Below are 22,974 nucleotides of genomic sequence, written 5' to 3'. Positions count from 1 at the left end.
TAAACTTTCTATCTGAACAAGTCCAGTCTCTTAGCTTCTTTATTTTTGGGGGGCAGCACTCAACTGCCCCCATCTGTCCTGCTCATTTGCTGCTGACACTACCAAGGATCTGAGAGGAGAGGGGGGTGTGAGTAAAGGTAGTTGTACCCGCTTGCCAGGATTTAGTATGTCTTTGCCTCTTTGAGGTGGAGGGCAGAAAGGTAAGGCCACTCTGGAGGGAGCAGCAACAGCCAGGCTGTCCATCAAGACATTTTCCTTTACTGCATTTAAAATTACCCTTCTGAGCAGGTGCCTTCCTCACCTGCTCTAAAATAAGTTGACACACAGAGAGTGAAATAATCAAATTATTAAGAAAATAATTATACGATAAAGGCAAGCTCAAATCATCTCCCTAGGCTTGGCCATTCCCAGGGTACCTACATCAGGACTGCCCAGCTCACAGCTTAGGCCCTCCCCTCAAGTGAGCTGCCCCCAAATCCATTATATGCAGCAGGAGTAATAACCTACCTGCAAGAATCAGTCAGCAGAATCCACTTAACCCTTTTCCAGCAGGACCACCACCAAACAGGTGGTATTTTCAGTGAAACAGTAGCAGCCTGTTCACTAGGTTACAAACACTGTATTAAAGTTATGTCAGTTTTAATATTCTGACCACAGTAATGTTTCACTTAGCTTGGACAATGAAAACAGATTTGTCAGATTCACTTGCAAAATTCTCATGCTCTAAGACAATGTTGCAAGGTCTGAGTTGAGACATTTTCTATTGATCTTAACTTTGCAAAAGCTTGGTATTTAAACAACCGAAATTTGGGATCAAATTTGACCCGGCAGCGTCTGTTTAAATCATACAAAAAGGGAAAAAACTATGAATTATCTTCCACGGTATTTCAACCTCTTTCATAATTTAAAGACCTGTGAGAGGGAAGTCTTGCTTCTTACACTCATTGCTCCCCATTATTAAACTGACATTTTTTTCCAATAGATACAATAAAATGCTCCTTTAAAATTTTTTTTTAATTTAGATACCATTTTAAGAGAGCAATTACGCTAATGCCTATAAGAAGGTGTCAGACTGACAGCTTCTGAACACAAAACTGAAGTAATCTTTTTCATCCCACAGAATATTAACCATATAGGCAGCTGCACTGCAAACTTGCCAACACTGTCCAACTAACATGTCTCACTGATCTCAAAGGATTAACTCCAATAAAAAACATCTATGCCCATTAAATATTTGACCTTTGCACCACATTAGAATGAATGTGTGTTAAAGCTCATTTTAGAAGCCTAAGACTATTTCAACTTTCAAATACCTGATCAGCAGATGTTGCTTGAATTAATCTACTATGCATAAGACTTAGAAAGTAGTAAACTCATGTTCCCCATCTCATAAATAACAAGAGGATTATTTCCTCATGACACTAACAATCAAGAAAAATAAGAGGTTACGACAATTGTTAAGGAAAAGTTAAGGAAAATATGCTTTTAAGTCTATTCATGGTAAAAAAAAAATAAGGTTATTTTCATATGATGTGTAAGACATCTTTGGACTACTGCTTAGAAACTTTAACTATTAGTTAACAAAGTTTTCTGTCATGTACTAATAGAAAAGTGCATGTGTTGGGAAGGGTGTGTTTACTTTTCAATCAAGTTGGAAGCTAGCCCATAACAGTTGTACATTCAGGGATCAAAGTGCATCAGTTGCTATTTTAAGGTCAGACTTTATTTTCTGGTTTTCCCATTCACAGCCAACTTCCTGACCCTGAAAACTCAACCAGGAGTCACAGTCAAGGGAAATGGTAGAATTTATTATGCCCCACCCTAACTCAAGCTTCATATTCCTTCTCCCAAACGCACTACCACCTCCCATCCTACCCCACACACAAACTTTGATTTACTATAGGATTGGGAGAGAGACTCAGGCAGTTTCCCGGATACTTTAATACAAATTGACGTTGAAAAAAATGCATACTGCTGCTAGACCTCAAGAGGAACAAAGAGTCTGTGTGTTAAGGACAAACAATTCTTTGATTTTATTTTGAAGATGAGTGCACACTATGGTCACCAGTCCAGAACTATCTGTTGAGCCACAGAGAGAACCTTTGGAATTTGCCTCTTAAAAAGGGATCAGCCCCAAGTTATTAGACTGAAAGTGACTTCTCAGCCAAAGTGCAGGATTGTGCAATTCCTAATTCATAACTCCTTCCCTTTTCCCTACTCAGCAGGCAATTCCTTATGCTCAAATTAGTTGTAAGTGTCCAATTTACAAAATAATTTTAAAGGTTAATTCTCTAACGTACTGCATATATGGAATTCTCTAGTCTAAAGACACGTCTACAATGCAAAAAGACACCCGATGGCAGTGAGTCTCAGAGCCTGGGTCTACGGATTCGGGCTTGCACTACCGGGCTAAAAATAGTAGCATGGACATTCCTGCTCAGGCTGGAGCCCAGGCTCTAAGACCCAGTGAGAAGTGTGGGGCTTAGAGCATGGGCTCCAGTTAGGGTGACCAGATAGCAAGTGTGAAAAACCGGGACAGGGGGTGGGGGTAATAGGTGCCTATATAAGAGAAAACCCCAAATATCGGGACTGTCCCTATAAAATCTGGACATCTGGTCACCCTTGCTGCAGTCCACATAGAAACACCTACACTGCTATTTCTAGCCCCATAGCCTGAGCCCTGCAAGCCTGACCTGGGCTCCGAGACTTGCTGCCATGGGTTTTGGGTGGTTTTTTTTGCATAGTGTAGATGTACTGGCTCCTGCACTCAAACATTCAGTTTGCTGGCAACAAATACTACCTAGATTCCCCCACCCACTTTTAGCTGAAGTCACAGATCATAGAATCACAGAATATCAGGGTTGGACGGGACCTCAGGAGGTCATCTAGTCCAACCCCCTGCTCAAAGCAGGACCAATCCCCAATTAAATCATCCCAAGATGTACATGATAGTAGTAGAAAAATACCAAAAAGCAAGAGTATATGGGGTACAAGACTGCTGGTAAAAGGCTTTAAAAAAATTTTTTTAACACTTTCAAAACATTCTAGACACCACAGCCCTGCTGACCTATAAGAAGGGAAGAGAGTGGGAAAAGGCAGTAAGAGAAAGGATGAGGGGGAAGGAGAGGCTAAAAATATATTTTATATATATATATATATATATATATATATTTTTATAAAAGGGCTGGGTGCAGGGGAAATTGACTGACACAGCTGTAGCTGAATAACTCGGCATGTGGAACCTATCCTAGAATAAAGACTTCATTCTAGAATAATCATTTCCAGTCAGATAAATGCAGCTCTGCAGGGTTTAAAAGTAAGTTGGGTTCATTCTTCAGCTGCAAGTGGCCAAATAAACACACTCCTGTCATTATGTGTAACCAGTGTGACACTAGAACTGGAATACATTTTTTAAGAAATGTCAGTTGAGTGTAGACAATAGCTTTCATTGACTTTGGGTGGGGAGGAGGAGGAGAATGTTAGAATTCACTGAGACCAACTGGGAATGGATACACACTTTACACAGTCTATTCCAATCTTTTACATAATATGCTTTCATACAATGGATATTTTATGTCCTGGTCTTGACAAGTAACGATAAAAAGTTTACTTGACTGGTTCTACACCCAAAGTTTGCTTAGCCTTGGGGAAAGTTCAAATCAATAGTAAACACAGCCATAAGTTATTCTCCATCACTGTAGTGCAAATTCACAATCCTTCTGTTATCTTCAGAAACCAAAACAAAGCAAATACCCTACCTCTGGTTTATTACAGAGCTGCAGTGGTGATGCTAAACTTATGGAGAAGTCACTGTCATTCTAATTCCCTCTTTTCTTCAAGTGCTTTTAAATCTATGAAATAATTTCACATTAGGAAATTTTTATTCTAATTTCTAATGCCATATTAGAACACTTCTTTTCTAGTTTAGCTCCATCTACTGTAGGGCTTTTGCAGGCATAGTTATGCCGTTAAAAAAATTCAGACCCCTTAATCACCATGACTATGCCAGTAACAATTCTTAAATGGAGACCTGCCTTCAATAATCTTTTCTTCCCCGAATGTACTGCCATGTCAGCAATTGAATGTTAGAAATCAATCACCAACACACATATTTAAGGATTTAGCAATTCTTCTTAGCAATTCGCATTTCATAAGTTATCTATCTTCATTTTTTAAAAAACATTTACCTGAACTGCATCTGTTGCTTAAATAAAATGTAAGCAATGGAATCATTTTGTTTGCTTGAAAAAAGCAGACTGTACTATTGATCAAGAGGACTAATGATGTTTAATGTGTATTCAAAACTCCTAAACAGCAATGAACAATTTTTCAACTGACTAACTTGCTAAAATGGTAGTGTAGCTCCAAGTAGATGTGTTCCTCACTCTTGAATGGCTAAAAGAATTAGCTCATCTACTATGTTTTAAATTCATTACAAAAAATACACTTATGCAATATTTTGCTTAAGAATTTAAACCACACAATTCACAAGTTGCAGCTGTTGTGAAAAATCAACTTTTCTACAGCCAAACTTTTCTGAGTTTAAATTCCCAGTGTTGCATTAGAGTTGTACTTTGTATCAAGCTTTTTTTTTTTTAATTAAAAAAGAATGACTGCATACAGCAAATATACTAACAGCACTTACTGCAATGTGAGATTTAAATTGGGGAGAAAGTAAAACAAAAAAGCAGCTGTGATCTCATTAGTTAAGCTCATTATGCAAGATCTCATTAGCTACCGTGACACAATAATGTGCATCAACATTACAGTCACTAATCAAAAAGAAAAGGAGCGGGGACATGGAAGCTAAATCACTGTTATATTACAGCAAACCAATCTCATAATTAAAACTTCAGAAAATAATTCAGTAAGTATTGTAATTCCACAGTTTTCCAAAGCTATGGGGCTGATTTTAAGAAATGCTTAGTACTATGGTGACCAGACAACAAGTGTGAAAAATCAGGACAGGGGCTGCGGGGTAATAGGTGCCTATATAAGACAAAGCCCTGAACACGAGGACTGTCCTATAAAATCGGAACATCTGGTCATCCTACTTAGTACCCACAGACCACCAATGGGAGTTTCACGTGGTTCAAAAAATTTTAGAATTAGGCCAAAGGCTAAATTAGAGAGGCAGTAACCTATACCCAAGTTAAAAAAATTGCAACCAGCTTAAGGTACAAAGCCTGGTTTTAGCTTCCTCCCACAACTTTGCCTTGTAAAAGGGTTTGGTCTAAAAAGCTGTGCATTTACTTTGAAGACAGAGCGTTGGTGCAAAATGAAGAAAAAAAGTGTGCCAAACATTTGAGTTTCACATCATTAAAAGATATCTAGTGCAAAAATTCAAAACAAGGTAAGCTTGGGTGGGGGCGGGGGGAGGGTTGCAATTATGCAGAATTGTTAGTAACTTTTGTTAAGGTTAATTATGAGCCTCATCCTGGCTCCCATGAGCGTTAATAGGACTTTTGCTACCAACTTCGGTGACAGAACATTGTGCACAAGCATCTTTTTATTTTCTGGATGCAACTCAGAAAGATTATAAATATTTCTATAGCTGCCAACTAATAGTGTTTCTTTAAAGTAAGAGTTTTATCAGATCAAAAATCAAACACTTCCATACCTGTTACACTAAAACGACCTTAGGTTATTACCCTTTAAAAAAAATCTAACATTTTTCCATCACTGCTTTGCATGTCACTCGGCTTGGACAATTGCAATAGATTTTCAGTTTAATTTTTGTTAATAGTCAACTTCAGCTTTATACAATAGTTGAAGTTTCAATGTTTGGATTGCAAGTATTCAAATCTAAACAATAACTTTTCATGGGAAGTTTCCAAACATTAGTATTATGTTTTGCAAGTTTTTATTTTGTTTTATAAATACATGACCCAAATGAGAGGCCTAAACCACTATATATATATATATATATAAAATTTATTTTTAGGGCAGACGAGTAGTTACATTCAATTACCTGATGTGCCCAATTAAAAGCTCAACTTCTTTCTGCTGTTTCTAGTAGAGCTAGAAATTCACTTTTTTAAAACTACGTCAACACAACTCAGGAATAAGGTTATGTGGAGTACAAAGCATCATTTTTGTCTAGGTCCTATGTAAACTAATTTCCTTCTCCTTTCATAGTGAAGTAGATTTAAAACAAAAAAAACCCCCAAGCACGCTTAATGATAAAGAAACTATTTATATGAAGAATGAAAACCTCAAATCTGATGAATTAAGAACGCCATTTCACTAGGCAGAAACGTCAAAGAATTACAGAGACAATAATCTTAAAGTTTTGGATTTGAAGGTGCACAAAACCACTACCGAAAGACTATCCAGAGTTAGACATAAAATTTTTGCAAGGGATATTAAACCTCAAGCTTCAGGGCTCAAGACAATCTCTACATTACCACAGATCAGGATGGGACCTGATGTGGGAGACAGATTATCCCACATATGCCTACTTGTAGGGTTCTTACTCTTTCCTCTGAAGCTTCTGTTTCTGACAGCAGCCAGCATTGGGATACTGGACTAGATGGACTCAGGTCTGACCCAATATGGCAATTCTCATGTTTTCCAGTAATAGAATTATTAGAAAAGTGAGTTACTATACTATAGTAGACATTTTGAATGCTACATATAGTTTTGGAGAACCAGTGGTTTCACATGGAGATTTTATTGTCTGGGACTTAATTTTTAATAAAGTTAATCTTATGCAAAAAAAAAAAAAAAAAAAAACCAAACAACAACAAAAACTTGGTAATTTATTTAGGCAATAAGAAGTTTCATTTATTCCCTGAAATCATAAGAATGATCCAAAAAAATGCAGTTGTACATTTCTCTCTCTAGCATTGGTGTGGAAGTGCCAAAGGTTACTTATGCAGCAGAGAAAACTGAGTTCTGGTGGTCTCCAGTTAACTATTTCAGACAAACATTTGGTTGGAATAATTCAGTCTCTTCACCAGTAAGGAGACATTTTTCATGACAAAAGCCATCTAGATTCCCATTAAAATGGACAGATATAGAACGAAGACCAGAAAAAGAGAGGGATGGCTCTAGGCAAAAGAGACTTCCAAGTACATTTTCACATTTTACTCTGAAGATTTTTGTACACAAGTTGCCCAAGGCCACACTGATATCTCTCTCAAGGTTCTTAAATAGGTGCCCATCACCATAGTATCTGATGATGTCATCATGCATCAACTCCCAGAAATACAGAGCTAGGATTTTTTCCCCTAAAGAATATTTTAAAAAAATCCTTATAACCATTATATTAAAGTTGGAGAGGAGGAGGCTGAACAGAACAGAAATGCAGTTATAGGAGGGAAAACAGAAACAGAGGCTAAAGCTAGGAGGATGATTTAAATATGCACCCCTCCAACTAACAACCTATTTACTCTTTTACACTAATTTGAGGACTACCATATAAATGGAGCCCATTTTAACAAATGTTACAATGAGAACTGTTCAATATTCCCAATTTTATAGAAATTGAGTTAAAAGCAAACCTGGGTCTCATCTTCTTCCTCCTGTTTTCCCCAGAACCATCAGAACAAAAAAAGTTCCCATTTAGCCCATGATAATCTCTAGGGTGCATGCTTGCAGAAATGAAGGGAACAAATGTATTCATTTACCTACTCTCTCATAATCAAGGAAAGTCCCCCAAAAAGAAAACTTACACTAAGTATACTTAGTGCCTCAAAAATATACAGAACTCATTGATAGTTACCATTTTTCAACTTGGGTAATTTGAAGTGGGGATGGTGAAGAAGATGAAGACATTGTTAGGTATGTCAGTAGATGGGCATCATCCACAAGGAAAATATCTAATACTTGTTGCAATCTGACATAGTCTAAGTACAGAAAGTGTAGTTCAGAAAGTTTTTTTTTGTTTTGCTTTTTAAATAAAGCCCAGGAATAAGTTCTCTCTGACATGGATGCTTTAAGGATAATTTAGAGAAGTGAATTCCACCACAGGCAGGGATATTACTTTTACTCTACCTTCAATTTGATGGAAGAATTTTAACAAGGAGTTCTGAGCTCCCCTCCAGTACATCATAGCATTTGATTATGTTGCTATGCATTACTAATGCAGTGTTGGAATTTCTAGTTATACAGGGGGTATTTCCATGACATTAATTTAACTATTAATTCCTTTATTAAAACCATTTGGCCTTTGGAATTTATACAATTGCTCTAAAAATGCCTAAGTAATTAGCAATGTACTACATCCAACAGTAACAAAACATTTATAACCATATGATCAAGATACTTACAAACACGCTAAACCCAGGGGTGCTTAGAACCATATTGGTCAGGCAGGTATTAGCAACGAATGTTTGAAGAGTTTACTTTTTTATATCCTTTAACAAACAAGTGATGTCACTGCCAATTACCAACTTCAGCTAAAAACCAAATTTGAGACAATTCACCCTTATTTCCTGTCTTAATCCAGATAAGATTTACAATTTACTTCCTTCCCAAGGCCTTTCCTCCCCGTCTCCTCACCCCGCCTTGCTTACCAGCAGAACAGTGGGAAGGATTGCACTTGTTTCTTTTAAGCCAGTTTGTCTTTTTACTATAGCACTTCATTTTATTAGTTATTTTTGAACTATCCTTCCCCACACTACAAATAATAATATTAATTATTATTCTCACTACCTTCTTTTATTTGCTGACTGGGGCCTTTTCCTTACTAGCCACAAGCCATAAAGCAAATATATTGTTATCCTAAGCTAATTCTTTTACGTTCATAATTACCCCTACAAGCAGCTACTACATTTCACATGTGTCAGTGAAGTAATTCCTTCAATTTGTGTATCCTAATGCTTACTCTAAAATACCTCTTGGTACCTTCAGGATGAGAAATGCTACATGCAGTATGTTACCACCAGTCTTAACAGTTAAACTCACCACAGGTAACGTTTGCTACTAAATAAGATGTGATTTAGTGATCTCCACACAGTCATTAATACTAAGATTGATGTAATTGATAATATTACTGCTGCACCATTGCTCCTCTGGGATTCTTCGTATTTCAGTCAGTGGGAGTTCCAGTTAACAGTTCAGAACTATGAAATGTATCCCTGAAAGAATTATAATATTATATTAGCCTCATCAGGTTGTTGGAATATTCCATACAGGGATAAATATATATATTTTAAACACTTATTTGACATCTTTTCTAACACTTCATTTTTGACCACATTGTCACTTTAATATCTTTAGATCATGTACTAGAAGAAGACAAGAAGCAGTTATTTAAATTCCAGGAAAGGAGAGAATGCATGTTGCTGACACAATAGGTCAGTCAAAGTAGCCTGTACAGTATGATACCCTTCCAACAAAGTAATCATTTAGGTTTATTCTACGCTTTGATGTGTTTTCCATCTTCAATTAAATAAATGTATGTATAATAGAGGTAGTTTTATCATCAATTTGTGCTTTGAAGCTTACGTTATTGCTATTTAGATCAATTAAACTTTCATTTTTATGCATTTTTCAGTGCACCTCTCCGATATAAATTCCAGATTTTTTAAAATCACAATACTAGAAGTGTGCTAAAACACCAATAAAAAGAGAAAGGCACAGATTTGTAAAGGTAGTTAGGCATTGCTTTGCTCAGTGACACAAGGCCTACGTGACTTAAGCTCCTAAATCTCATTTTCAAAAGCAATTTAGGAGCCTAAGAGACAAGATGGGTTAGGTAATACCTTTTATTTGACCAACTGAAGTTGGTGAGACACACAAAATTTCAAGCTACACAGAGCTTTTAAGAAGACATGAAGAGCTTAAGTTATTTCTGAAAATGAAACTTAGGCCCTGCAACACCAAAAAAATCTGAACTAAACGTCTGCACCAACCAACTTAGTCTAGTTTAATATTTTGTCCTATATTACAGCTAGTATGCTAATTTATCTAATCAAATAGGCACGAAAATACTACATTTTTGTGCATGGATTGCCTGGAAATGAAAAATGTAAGCAAGTTACGCATTTTAAAAAAAAATAAAGAGAAGGCTAAAGTTATCTGATAATACAACATCAATTCACTGATTGCTACACTATCTCCCTGATTAGCATAAAACATCATTTTTAAAGCAATGGTTGATTACACAGTGAAATCACGTAGCTTGCTAATACGAGTGTTGATTCGTCAAGGTTTTGCTGCAGTGAGTGGCAAAGTCATATCATTTCAGTATAGTGTGTTTACTACTACTTTCACTGTACAATCTCTAAATTCTATACAAAAAGGTATAAATCAGGAAAAGTTCTCTAGTAACAGTGGTACTCAAAGTAAGAAGGCACAGAACAGGTCACCAACTGTTACTATACCAATTAGAAGGTAAAGGGCTTGTCAACACATACAAGTTGCATCCACTTAAGTGAAAATTTGTGTTTTATATCAAACTAGTTAAACCAGTACAACCCATGTGGACACACTAAATCAATTTATAACTGTTTTCCAAATTGAAGTGTACCCACAATGACATAGGAACTGGTTTAATTAGATTGATACAAACACTATATTTTAGTTCAAAAAATGTAATTTGAGCACGTTTAGACAAGGCTTAACATGCACATAAGTTTAAAACAAAGACGCTATTTTCTAATGTGATGGAGGTTGAATTGCATATCTTACTCTCCTGTGATTGAACAAGTGCATGTACAAAGTAGATAGGTTTATTCTTCCCTGGATGTGTACATGTAATTAATTCAAGCCAAAAGGTGTTAAACTGCACTAATAAGTTGCAATGATACACCAATTTAGTTAGAGATGTGCAACCCCTTTTACTGCATCGGCAAGGCAGCATAGGAAAATTTGCACTAATATTGCTCAGGTTATATCTATTCTGAGATTACGATACTTCATTTTCCATGATTGTCAAGCCAATACCTTTTCATGAGCACTGATTAATTTTAGAAATACATATAGATGTAGTAGAGCAAAGGAAAAAATAAAGCGTGCGAAGTCCATTTATCAGACAGAATGAATGAGCATAGGAAAGGCTGCAGGATCAGGAACCAATCGCTTGAATCAATACCTGTGTAAGGTTTTACAGAGAAATAAAAAGAACAAGCGATTCTGGGTGCCACCTTGCCACTTGAAGATATTGAGCACCATCTTCTGAAAACCAGACACCTTTAAAGTGTCAAGCTGGGCATCCAAAATCACTTTTGAAAGTCTGGGCCAACATTCTTTGGGCCCCAAAGAATTTACAAACTAGGGCCCCAATCTTGAAAACTGCTGCATGCAAGCAAATCCTTCAACCTGCATGAATCTCCTGAAAACAATAGGAATTTGCATGGACACAAACATCCATTTGCACAGAACCACTTCCAGGATTGGGACCCAAGGTTGCGTGCAGTATCATGTTATATCCAAACAGAAGCGCAGGGAAAAGGCAGCTTACAAGAAGATGACCACATGTCTACCTCAGTTTGTTATGTGTGCTCCTTGAGGTTTTTTAGTTTGTGGTTTTCTAAGTATTTTAGTTGCTTAAAAACTAAATCTGTTTATAATTTTTGTATATGCATATTTGGGCCTATTGAAGAGAGGAAAGTGAAATGAGAGAAAGAAGAGATGTCATAGGAGCAAATCGGAGATGGAAGCGAATAGGAGATGAAAACAGGATGCAAGGGCAAATGAGGGAGGGAAAAGCATGACAAGGGAAGCAGGTCAGAAAGATAGTTGGACAGCAATGATAGCAAACCATAACAGTCCAAATGAAAAAAATTGATTGTTTGAGAGAATGACAGAAAAATCTATTGCTCTTTTGGAAAGGGAGCAAAAGCGAATCAATGAGGAAGAAAGCCTGTTCCAGATAATGGGGGTAGTATGTACAAAATGAGGAGGAGAGAAAAAGAAATCGGGTACTATAGCACATGAAAAGGAATGTAGGAAGTCAAGGGAATGAGGGACAAACATCCACGTTAAGGTCATATAGGTTCCCAGGAATAAGCTACCAAAAACAACAAAAAACCTCTTCCCCCGTTTCCCTTCAACTTGGGTACAGAAGTTGAACAATTTAAACAATTAGCCCCAATCTTTCAGGTCAAGAGCAAAGTTATCTTCCTTCTTCTGTAGCAAAAAGAAAAAGCAATTTGAAGACTGGCAAGTAATGGTTCCCTTCCTATACTTTGTTCAGATGTATGTACCCAAGTCTGTATACAATTCCTATTAACACTAATAGAATTCATGCACACAGAAGGGATAATATAAATCCTGTTCCTAAACTGCTATATTTCTATCGACATAATCTGTTTGTATACACAATCTAAAATTATTGGTGTCTTTGGGAAACTGATTTGGTTAAAGTTACTGTTAGTTTGTGCTCTTAATTAATGCTGTTCTCAAGTAACATAAACAAGTATTTCTTAAAAGGAAAGGATAATCACTTGCAGCAAGTTCAAGCGAGAAAAACTTACCCTCAATTTAGAAACTATTCCAAAACACTTTTCAATAGGGAATCACTTTCTAAAATATCTTCCTCTTTGTATAGCCCAAATAAACCCACAAATATACCGAGCAATTAGCTACACAAGCCAATATTAAATGATGCTTTAGATGGTGACTTGACAATTCCACTGCATGCATTTTTCTGCATAAAAACAAAATCTGCCACACAACAGTGACATTATTAGGGAGAACATTTTTGCTGCTCTCCTCTTGAAGCAAGTAGTTTTTTAAATTCATTGAACTAAATTTTGTTGACAATTTGTTAAGCATTCAGTTTAAAGGGGAAGAGTGCAAGAATTACTCAGAAACAGTATGTGCACACACAGATATGCTATGCAGCCACAAAAGTCACAAAGCTATTTCCTAGTTTCAAAATGTCCAGTAGCATTAGCACTTAAATAACAACTAGATGAAGTTTAGATAATTTTAAATTTAATCTTCAGTGCAGTTTACATACAGTAACACTAACATAGCACTCACGCTCAGAGATACAATTTAAATAACTTTACTGGACTTCTAATATAAATTCAGGATAGTGATGAAAAGCTAACAGCTGTTCCTAACTTAACTGTTTTCAATTGTGCAACCAAGCAGAATATTTCAACACAAAATGTTTCCTTGGAAGGTCGAATTTAAGTGAAAGTTACAACTTCCTGTCAAGCCATTATCTGTAATTTACTTTAAAATATTTCAATTTAAAATGTAACAACTTGTACCCTGAACTTCCAAGCTTCTTTCTGTGGTACCAATATGTTCATGCAAGTCCTACTGAAGTCGATGGGTATGTCTACACTTCACACTAAGCCCGAGCTCTGACTCGGGTTTGAGCCCATATCCCCCCTTCCATCCACACACAAATCAGCCTGACTCAGGTCAGCAAGTACTCAGGACCCAGGTCCTAGGACCCTGGTAGGAGGATGGGTCAAACTCTGTCATTTTGCACTGTGGACACAGCTCAAGCCATTGACCTGAGTCCAAAAGGTCTGAGTATGGACATATCAGTATGGCTGTGAGACCCAGGACCAGCAACGGCGAGCCCAGGTTTACAATATAGTGTGGACACCCAAGCACAGGCTTAGAAAAAACAAGTCCACAAGCCAAGTCCTACTGACCCAGGTTCACAAGGCAGCATAGACATACTCAGTGAGGCTCCACAAAGACTCAAGAATCTGCCCATATGGGCCTAACTGGGTACATCTATACTGCCAAAAAAAAAAAAAAAAAACCCCACACACAACACTCCACACACCACAACAGCAAGTCTCAGAGCTCGGGTCAACTACCACACTCACATTAGGGGGCTAAAAACATCAGCATAGACATTCTCACTCAAGCCAGAGCCTGGGCTCTGGGGCTCTCCACCCTCACCGGATATCAAAGCCTGGGCTCCAGCCCAACCGGGAATGTCTATTCTTAGCCTTGTGGTGCAAGCCCTGTGAGCCTGCCGCAGTTGACCCAGGCTCCAAGACTCACTGCCAGGGCTTTTTTCCCTTGCAGTCCAGATGTATCCACTGACACCTTCAACAAAGTCAGTTACTAATCAAACGTACTGAAAGGAAACATTCATAATATCTGCTTAAAACTAGAAGAGGAAACATATGTAATAAATATAATTGGTGGACAGATTACCATCATTGACCATGTTAGCTCAAATAGTCACTGAGGTTCAACAAGTTTCACAGAGTCTACAGTAAGATTTACAGTAAGCAGTTCCCTCTGGAAAGTAATATCTTCAATGTATTCCAGGTGACATATTTAAAAACAAACAAAAGCTTTTAGAGTTCAGTACATATAAGTTCAGCAGGTAATCAGAACGTATCTTCCTAAATACTACCAATAAATTAGGATTTCTGCATTTAGCTGGTCCAATCCAGAGACTATTAATACCACTACTTAGCTTCCTGAAGATGGTAAGCATCAATATGCACTGTATGACTGGACTACTTTACAAGCTTCAGAATATGATTTTTAGAAATAACAGCTAAGTTTACATAAAAAGAAATGGTTCTTATGGAGCTAGAAGGCCAGAAACTTGTGCCTGTTTCTGGAAGAGATTTGTTACCACAGACCAAAAATTCATGTACACACAGTTTTTGCACCAGTACTGGTTTGAAACCAATACAACTAAGCAGCACAACCCCCAGGTGTGTAGTTAAATCAGTATAACTTATAATGATGTAGCATTTTCCCAGACATGTAGAAAAATAAGTTATACTGATATAACTGTGTTCACTTTAAAGGGGTTATACTGACTTAATTATTCCAGTAAAAAGAGAATCACATCCCTAATTGAAATAGGGAAATTGGTATAAAAACTGTGTGTAGACCAGGCCCAAGTGTGCAATTCTCCACTGTCCTGCATCTTGTACAGTCCATTTCACCATTGCAAACAGTGGAAAATTTAGTACCTTCTGATCTGATAATATTTTACACTTTGCCCTGCATATAGCTAGGCATTATCATTGCAATGGAGAATTAGTCTCTAAAAACTGATGTTAAAGCAGTTTACAAAAATCTTAGTAAAACAAGATATCATAAACCAGAGATGGAGCTCCCTCAGACACTGATACAGAACAAGAAGAAAATGTACCCAGCTAGATGGTGATAGAATACTGAACAACATCTGAAATTGTCACTGAAACATTGGTGGCTCTACAGGCACAAACATCATTTGGACCTTTTAAACACAGAGGACAGATAGTCTAACAGTTATTACAGCTAACTTCATAAGAGTTTAAAAAAAAGTAATCCTAAATAGTCCAGTGAAAAGGAAGGTTACCTTTCAGTGCTCAACTATGAGAAAGTGGATGGCATTTTTGCATCTGTCAATTCTCATTCTTGAGAAACTGATAGACAAGCACCTACATCAGCGCCTCCACATCCTAACTCCTGCTATTATGCATTCTTATTACTATATACAGAAACACCAGAATAATTACATTTTGAAAGCAACTACAGTACAACATTGATTATCTAACCCCAAGAACCAAGAACCTTCTTTAACTAAAACAGGGTTGTGTCACTTGATGTCTAGCACATTGAATTTCCTCTCAATTATACAAACCTGTATCATCTCAATTCATTCAAATGTCCTCAATGACACCCGAATGAATTCAACTGCACTGTATCTAGTTTTCTTCCAGGAAATTTAATACATGCAGTAAGACAGTAGGAGGGAACGAAAGCTTTATTGTCACTTACTCAAATGCAAAGAAGAGTCCACTGGTGACCAAGATGAGAACCAGAGTCAGGTAGAAGACTCCAGTCTGCCGGGCCATCATGATCCTTCCGTTGCAAAAGAATTTGTTTCTTCCAGGGAAAACCTCCCATTTTCTCTTGGGAGCTGCTTTCTTTTTCTTATGGGGAGACTCCATGGGAGATGAAGAGCTGTGTGTGCTGATCTGACTGTACTCACAGTCTTTCATGGGCCCACTACCACCTCCAGGAGTCATCAAGGGAGTGTAATGAGGGAAACACCCCCAAAACAAAGATATTCTTCTGACCAAGATAATCCTCCCCACTAGCCCCAATTTTTTTTTTTTTAAAAAGGCAAGTTTGTTACCAGAACAGTGGTAAATGTATCACGCAAGCCCGATTAACTCTTGAGAAACCAAAGCTGTCATATTAGAAATGCCTGGGAGGTATTCCTTCCCACCCCACCAAAATTACGAACTCATTTAAAATAGTCTTTTATGGTTATAAGAGCAATTTGTCACAAAACAGGAACCAGAAAAAAATTACAAAACAGATTGGTTGACCACAAAACTTAAAAAGTGTTCATCTTTAATGGAGTGGTTGTTCTTTTCTCAAAAGAGCACACCCTCAGATTTATCTGGGGATCAACATTTTAGGTAAAAAGAGGTTCAGCAGTTGAGTCTCTCCCATTCAGAGATATTTGTTATAATACTCCTCCAGACAGCAGGTTTTACCACGAAAAGAAAAATGTATATTCCAAAGAGAAAATCATCCCCACCCCCTCAAAGAGACACCACACAAGGCAAGCACAAACAAACCCAGCTGCAACTCCAGCTTTGGAGAAACACACTGTAGAGGGATTTCTTCCTCCTAATCCAATGCAAAGTGGCTGCTTTGCTGCTGTTTCTTCTTGTTCGTCTGGGGAGGTGAATTTTGATCGTTGCTCTGAGGAAGTGAACGTTTATTTTCTATTTTCTCCCTCCATAAAACTAAAAAATGTTCGAGCAGGGAGGAAGCAGAGTCAAGTCAGTGCCTATCCTTGGCAGAAATGGACACCCTTGGAGCCAGTCCTCATCCTTTTCATACACATATAAAAAGAGAAGTTCCTCCTCCTCCTCCTCCTCCTCCTCACCCCTGTCTTTTGGGCAGTGGGCGGTGTCAGCGTCTGGAGGTGTGTGGGTGGCTGTTTTCAAACCCAAGTTCTTCTAGACAACAGGTCCCCACCGCTTGCTCACGCCGCTGCTCCGGATCAATCCCGCATGGCAGCCGGTTTTCTGCCACCCCCCGAAAAGAGGACTCACTGCGTGTAGCATGCGTCTCTCCGCCCAGGACTCTGCCTCCCCATCGTCTTCTCCACACAGAGCGTCACCTCCCTGCCACCTTCTCCCACCGCCTCCGAGGCGGACACGGCTCAGTCAGACGCTGTGGGGACACGGGCTCCTTCCCGCAGGGCAGAGGGGCTGGCGGGTCCCACCCCGCATCCTGACACCTCCGCGCCCAGAGGCGGGCTCGGGCTCACACCGCCCAGCGAACGACGCCCCGCCGCTGCCGCGGCTCGTTGCCAAGCCCAGGTGCGAGGAGCCCTGCGGCACAGCGCAGCGCGGGGACCGCTCCCCTTCCCTTCCTCCGGCTCTGCCCTTAGCCGGGCTTGGCCCCAGCAGCCAGACCAAGCAGCAGCAGCAGCCACCTCTTCATCTTCGGCGGCGGCGGGGGTCACAACGGCTGCCGGTGCCCAGGGGGCACCAAACCCCTCCCCAGGCGCTCGCCCGGCCCCCGCTGCTGCCCTCGAGCCGGGGCTGGGCTCGGCCAGGTACTCGCTCCTCGCCCGGCAGCTGCTGCAGGTCCCGCCCCCGTTCTCCCGCCGGCTCCGTCTGCGGCCCCCGGAGCACTCCCTCGCACCGACGCCCGGCAGCCCGCAGCGTCTCCAGCCAGCCCCAGGCAGCAGCTGCCGGCTGCCAGCCGCAGGGGCCAATCCGCTGCCGAGAGCCGAGAGAGGAAGGGACCCGCCGCCAATGCCTGGTCTGAGCTGAAGGGAAGGGCCCCGGACCGCTGGGAACTGTAGTCCCGCTCCCGCCCCCACCCCTCCGCGCAGCACGACACAGGGAGGGAAGCGGGGGCGGAGAAGGCAGGACTACAACTCCCAGCATGCCGTGCTGCTCGCCTCTGGCGAGTCTGAGTGAGCCGCTGTGTGGGCTGAGGTGGGGGGAACACAATGACCTCTCCTGATTTGTAACTTGTAAAACAATAAAAGTCTTCTAACCTGAGCCTTGATGGGATCTTCCCACCCAGCCACGCCTTGTGTCCCGTCTCTAATCACCAGTCACATTCTGTTTCCAGTCTGAACTCTGCCCCTCTTCCTGGTTCCCTCCGCCTCCTCCATTTACTTGGCCTGTTGCTATTGCTATTATTTAATCTTTGTATTAGGATAACGCACAGAGAACCCAACTACAGTTGAAGACCCATTGTGCTAGGCACTATACACGCAAGTAAAAACAGCTATTAACTCTATCCTCTTTCCTTGCACTTTCTCACCTTAGGCATTAGTTACTCCCTATCCTTGGAAGAAACACTGACCAGTGCCCAAAACCCTCAAGCTATGGCTAAAGAAGGAGACAGAAGATGCTGTTCCCTATGTTCTTCCTCTCCACAAATGTTGTTTCCCAGCTGTCACTAAGCACTGTGGCTTGCTGGCATTCCTTGTTAGGCTGGCAGTAAGAGTTTACTCAGCTAATTTGACCATTATAAAGGACCACATAATCCCTTTACATTGGCCTGTCTTCACTAGGCACTGAAACCGCCCACTGCCCAAAAGCAAGTTGGACCCTAAATGAATAGGGCTTCCAAAAAACCTGATCATCTCACCATCTTCATGCATTAACCAGCATGACTGTGGTGTGCAAGACATTTCTTTTGCAAACTTGATGACATCCCTCATCAGCACATAGTAATCGCAGCAGTAACATCATCATCCCCCGCATCTGCCTCAGTTGTCAATGCTCTGCATGTTACTTTGCAATTCCAGACATAGCTGCATTATTATTGTTCTAAACCTCCATCAAGAACTGCCAGTACTTCTCTTACTTTCTCCCTTATCTCAGCATAAGCATATGCAAGCATACACATGGAGGCAACATTTCTTGTGTTGTACTGACAGGCATTTTTATTCTTCATCAGGCCTTTATTAGCGCACTGCTGGAGAGTTGTCTTGACTGCTTTGATAACGTTAATGATCGTATTGTGTGTAACTGCATGTAATCTCTTTGGAAAGTTGTATAATATCACAGGCACAATGGAAAGAACAGCTAATGTATGTACAGATTTCATTGTTAGCTATATCTCTGCATGCAGGGCTCGGAAATAGCTAGTACGTGCCCATACACCATACTGGTGCCTCTCTCAAGCTGCTGTCTTATTCTACAGAATCTCAGCTTTCTTTTTTTTTTTCTTAAATGACCTCTTAAACTGTTATGGTTGTGAAGAAAATATCAAACACATAAAACAAGTGTAACTACCTAAGAGCCACCCAAGTATGCAGAGAGTCTGTAACAATAGCCCATTTATCTCAGTGAGGTGTTAATTCAGATGCCCAGCTAAGATCATTTAAGATGTCAACATTGTGCAGATCTGTGATCATCCCTCTCCTTTCTTACGTGAGGAATAAAATAATAATCTACTACAAGTGATGTATCACTTTGGATTCACAAGTGTGTGGTATTTCAAGATACTACTACTTATGTTTTTAACTCAGTTGAAAAGGAACTTATCCCAAGTTGCCTTGCAGAGCCTATGGGCCTATTCAAGCCCTGCTAAGGAGAGGAACCAAGTTCGAGGAGCCAAGTTCAAGAGCTCAGAGAACACACACACACTCAGTGGAGTTAGAGAACACACACAATCATATTTAAACAACAGCAAAATACACTGTGTGCAATGTCTCATTTTGATCATTTCAGTTGATGGAGCTTATTTTGTGGGTGGAGCTTGAAAGAGTGCTACCAACTTTCTTTTTCCAATCTAATCTATGTGCATGCCACTCTTCACACTGTAATATCCTTTTGCAAACACTGTAGGACCTGTCTAAATTCTACTCAAAAAGTTTACCTTCAATCTAGCATTTGAGAATTCTCCTCAAAAAGTGATTTGTACAGTTCATATTCCAGATAACTTAACATTTTTGGAAGCATTTGTCTTTTTTTTTTGACACTGTTAATTAAAATTGGTGCAAAGCATTGTATTGATTAAACCTCAAATATTAATAATTAAATTAACCAGAGCAGATAGGAAGGACCTATTCTTTTTTTATAGAACATTGCATGTTCATGTGTTACAATACTTTTTTAAAATTTCTATCTCACTTTTCACACAGGTTGATGCCATGTGACAGGTAAGCCGGTAGCACAGACACATTACTTAGTTTACAAAAATTGTACTATTGGAAAAATACTAGTGTCACTGGCGATGACTATATATTACCCCATCCGGAGTGCAGAGGTATCACAAAGGCAGATCTTTGAAACAAAGGGGAAACTAATTTCCCTAGGTGACAAGTCTCCTCACCTATAAATATTTACCTATTATCACATCTCAACACTTTCAAATTACCTGAGTATATGTTTCATATATACCAACCAGACTATATAGGTGGGTAAACACTAGTTGACAAGTTGTGCCCCATGGACCCAAGGTGTTACTTGTATACCTCACACAGTGTGTTGCAGGACAACTATTTTTTCATTCCAATCGACACACCAGAAGTTATGGGTTAAGCACAGAATTTAAAGGCTTATTGGAATTGGAAGAGAGGAGGAAGAGGGGCTAGGACCATTGCCTATATTCTCACATTACTCAGGCACATTGTCCAATTTCTTTTAACTGAATATTGAAAAACCCATCAGAATGAAACCATCTCCTTCATCATGGACTTTGACAGAACACCTTCAGGACCTGATTCGTGAAGTGTGACTGAACACCACATATACACAAGTATGCCAGTTTACATGTTAACAGTGCATATGATGTGAACTGTTCTCCACAATGTGTGTTTTTCCTCACCATTTTTTTTTTACTTTTTTTTTTTACTTCCTCCAGCACTGGCAGTTCTGCCTTTGAACCTCCACTCTCCTGACTCTTTCTCAATATCTTATTGGTAGCGGTAGTAGCACCACCAACATTTCCCTTTTTTTTTTTGGTCATAAGTACAATACAATAAATTTAACTAGTTACAGAAAGCTTTTGAGTGTTTCCCACGCCCTTCATTTTTGCAAAAGCAAGTTCTCTAGTAATTTTTTCTGCATCACAGTTCCACCACAATACTACACACTCTCCTGTCTCTATGACAGACTCATTAAGAAAGTGGGAAAACTTTTCTTTAGCAATCTCTGGAGGCTAACACTGAGTTTTATTTATTACTTGTAATAATCATATCACATGGTTGTTCTTTCAGTTTTGAATAATCAGAAACAGATTGGACTTAAACTTTAAAGGTCTAAAATGGCTTGATTTAGAACTAGCAGAAATTTAAGGCAAAATAACTGTAGTGTTTTAACCTATAATTTTGGCTTCTCTTATTATGGATCCACTGCTGTGAAGAGAAGTCAGAGCCCATGAATAATTCCATATAGTCCAGCAGAATGAAAGCAGAATTCCATTTTGACAGCAAGAAGAAAAGAAGACAATGACCAATAACAACCCTGCAACTGCAAGTTTTCTGAAACAACCATGTTCCCCCACCCAAAGTTTATTCTAAAGCTGAGGAGACACAGAACTAGAACAATTATTACAGTTTCAGTTGAAGAAACAAACATAACCATTGTGTTGATGTGATGTTTTAACCCAATTTAACTTTCTCTCTTGTCCCAACTTGAAGGAAGGAAAACACAATCTCCCAGTAAAACAAGCCCATATAGAATTCCAGCTAAGCATAGAGAGGAGACAAAAAGGTAGATCCATACTAGGAGAAACCAAAATTACAAATTTCAGAGTAGCAGCCGTGTTAGTCTGTATTCACAAAAAGAAAAGGAGTACTTGTGGCACCTTAGAGATTAACTCACAGAGACCTTCCTACCAAGACTACAAAAAGAAGGATTCTGGGTGGACTCCTGAAGGTCGAAACAACAGACTGGACTTCTACATAGAGTGCTTCCGCCGACATGCACAGGCTGAAATTGTGGAAAAGCAGCATCACTTGCCCCATAATCTCAGCCGTGCAGAACACAATGCCATCCACAGCCTCAGAAACAACTCTGACATCATAATCAAAAAGGCTGACAAAGGAGGTGCTGTCGTCATCATGAATAGGTCGGAATAAATAAATTTGTTAGTCTCTAAGGTGCCACAAGTACTCCTTTTCTTTTTGCAAAATTACAAAGGCTATCAGTCCTCATTCTTGGGTGGCATAACTATTTGGAGTCAGGAAAGAATTCTCCCCAACCCTTTATAGTATATTAGTATAGTACCACTCAAATAGTCACATGAATTATATTTTATTTTCATCTTCCTATGAACCATCTAGCGTGGGACATTGCTAGAAGCAGGACATCAGTCTCGATGCTTGTTTGATCTGTCCCCCAGAGAAACTCCTAAATATTTCACAAAGATCAGCTATCCATTTTATTGATTTGTAGATTATAATGGATTCATACTACTCCATCCTGACCCCAGTTCACCAAGCTGTCACTGTTTCCTCATTGACGTCCCTCTTAAAACCCCTGTTTTTCCACAATGCCCACAAGAATTGTATTTATCACTTTAGAGGAAAAAAAGCAAGCATTAGGTCATCCCCTGATTTAGTTTTCCAAGTACCTCCTGCAGTGTTAAGTGTTTGTCTTTTAGACTGTGAACTCTTTGGTACTGAGACTGGCTTTATTTTTGTATGCAGTACAGTGCCAAGCACATGACCAATACTGAAATATACATAATACACACCTACAGTAAATTATATTAAAAGAACCCTATCAATAGTATTTTTAATTAGTCAATTAAGTGTTTTGATAGAGCATTCTTTAAATAGTATGTCCATATTTAAAAGAAAATACTCTTATACAGGTTTTTTTAGTTTTCCTGCTAACGTTTCAAAGATTCTTTTGGGAGGGCCCAAGAACACCACCAAATGCATTCAGGCTCACCTCTCCTACAACCTCTTTCTCTTTCTGTATATATATCCCCTGCTACCTCTTCTTCACTTGTTTGTGTATTACTGGTAAACAGCCTCTTGCAGTGCCTGGGGAACTGTGAACACAAGCTCCTGAGAGGGGTGTGTGAGAGTGATGACATCATGCTAGTAAAAGAGAGTCAAGCTCATTTAATGGAAATTCCTCTTTTTAATTA

General features: G+C 39.3%; 1 protein-coding gene across 6 annotated transcripts in view; it reads right to left on the bottom strand.

Annotated features, from left to right (window-relative positions):
• Positions 1–17,673, bottom strand: part of ZDHHC14 (zDHHC palmitoyltransferase 14) — a 167,990-nt gene extending 150,317 nt beyond the window's left edge. For 5 of the 6 annotated variants that reach the window (XM_073337756.2, XM_073337758.2, XM_073337761.2 and 2 more), the window contains exon 1: positions 15,658–17,672. In XM_073337756.2, coding sequence (XP_073193857.1) covers positions 15,658–15,908 — 251 coding nt within the window. In that variant the 5' untranslated portion in view covers positions 15,909–17,672. Of the gene's footprint in view, positions 1–15,657 lie in introns of all 6 variants that reach the window. The other variant, XR_012158100.2, reaches the window with a different exon arrangement.
• Between the last annotated feature and the right edge of the window lie 5,301 nt (positions 17,674–22,974).

Source organism: Lepidochelys kempii, chromosome 3 (assembly GCF_965140285.1).
Source record: "Lepidochelys kempii isolate rLepKem1 chromosome 3, rLepKem1.hap1, whole genome shotgun sequence".
NCBI lineage: Eukaryota > Metazoa > Chordata > Testudines > Cheloniidae > Lepidochelys > Lepidochelys kempii.
This window is presented reverse-complemented; position numbering and strand designations above follow the sequence as displayed.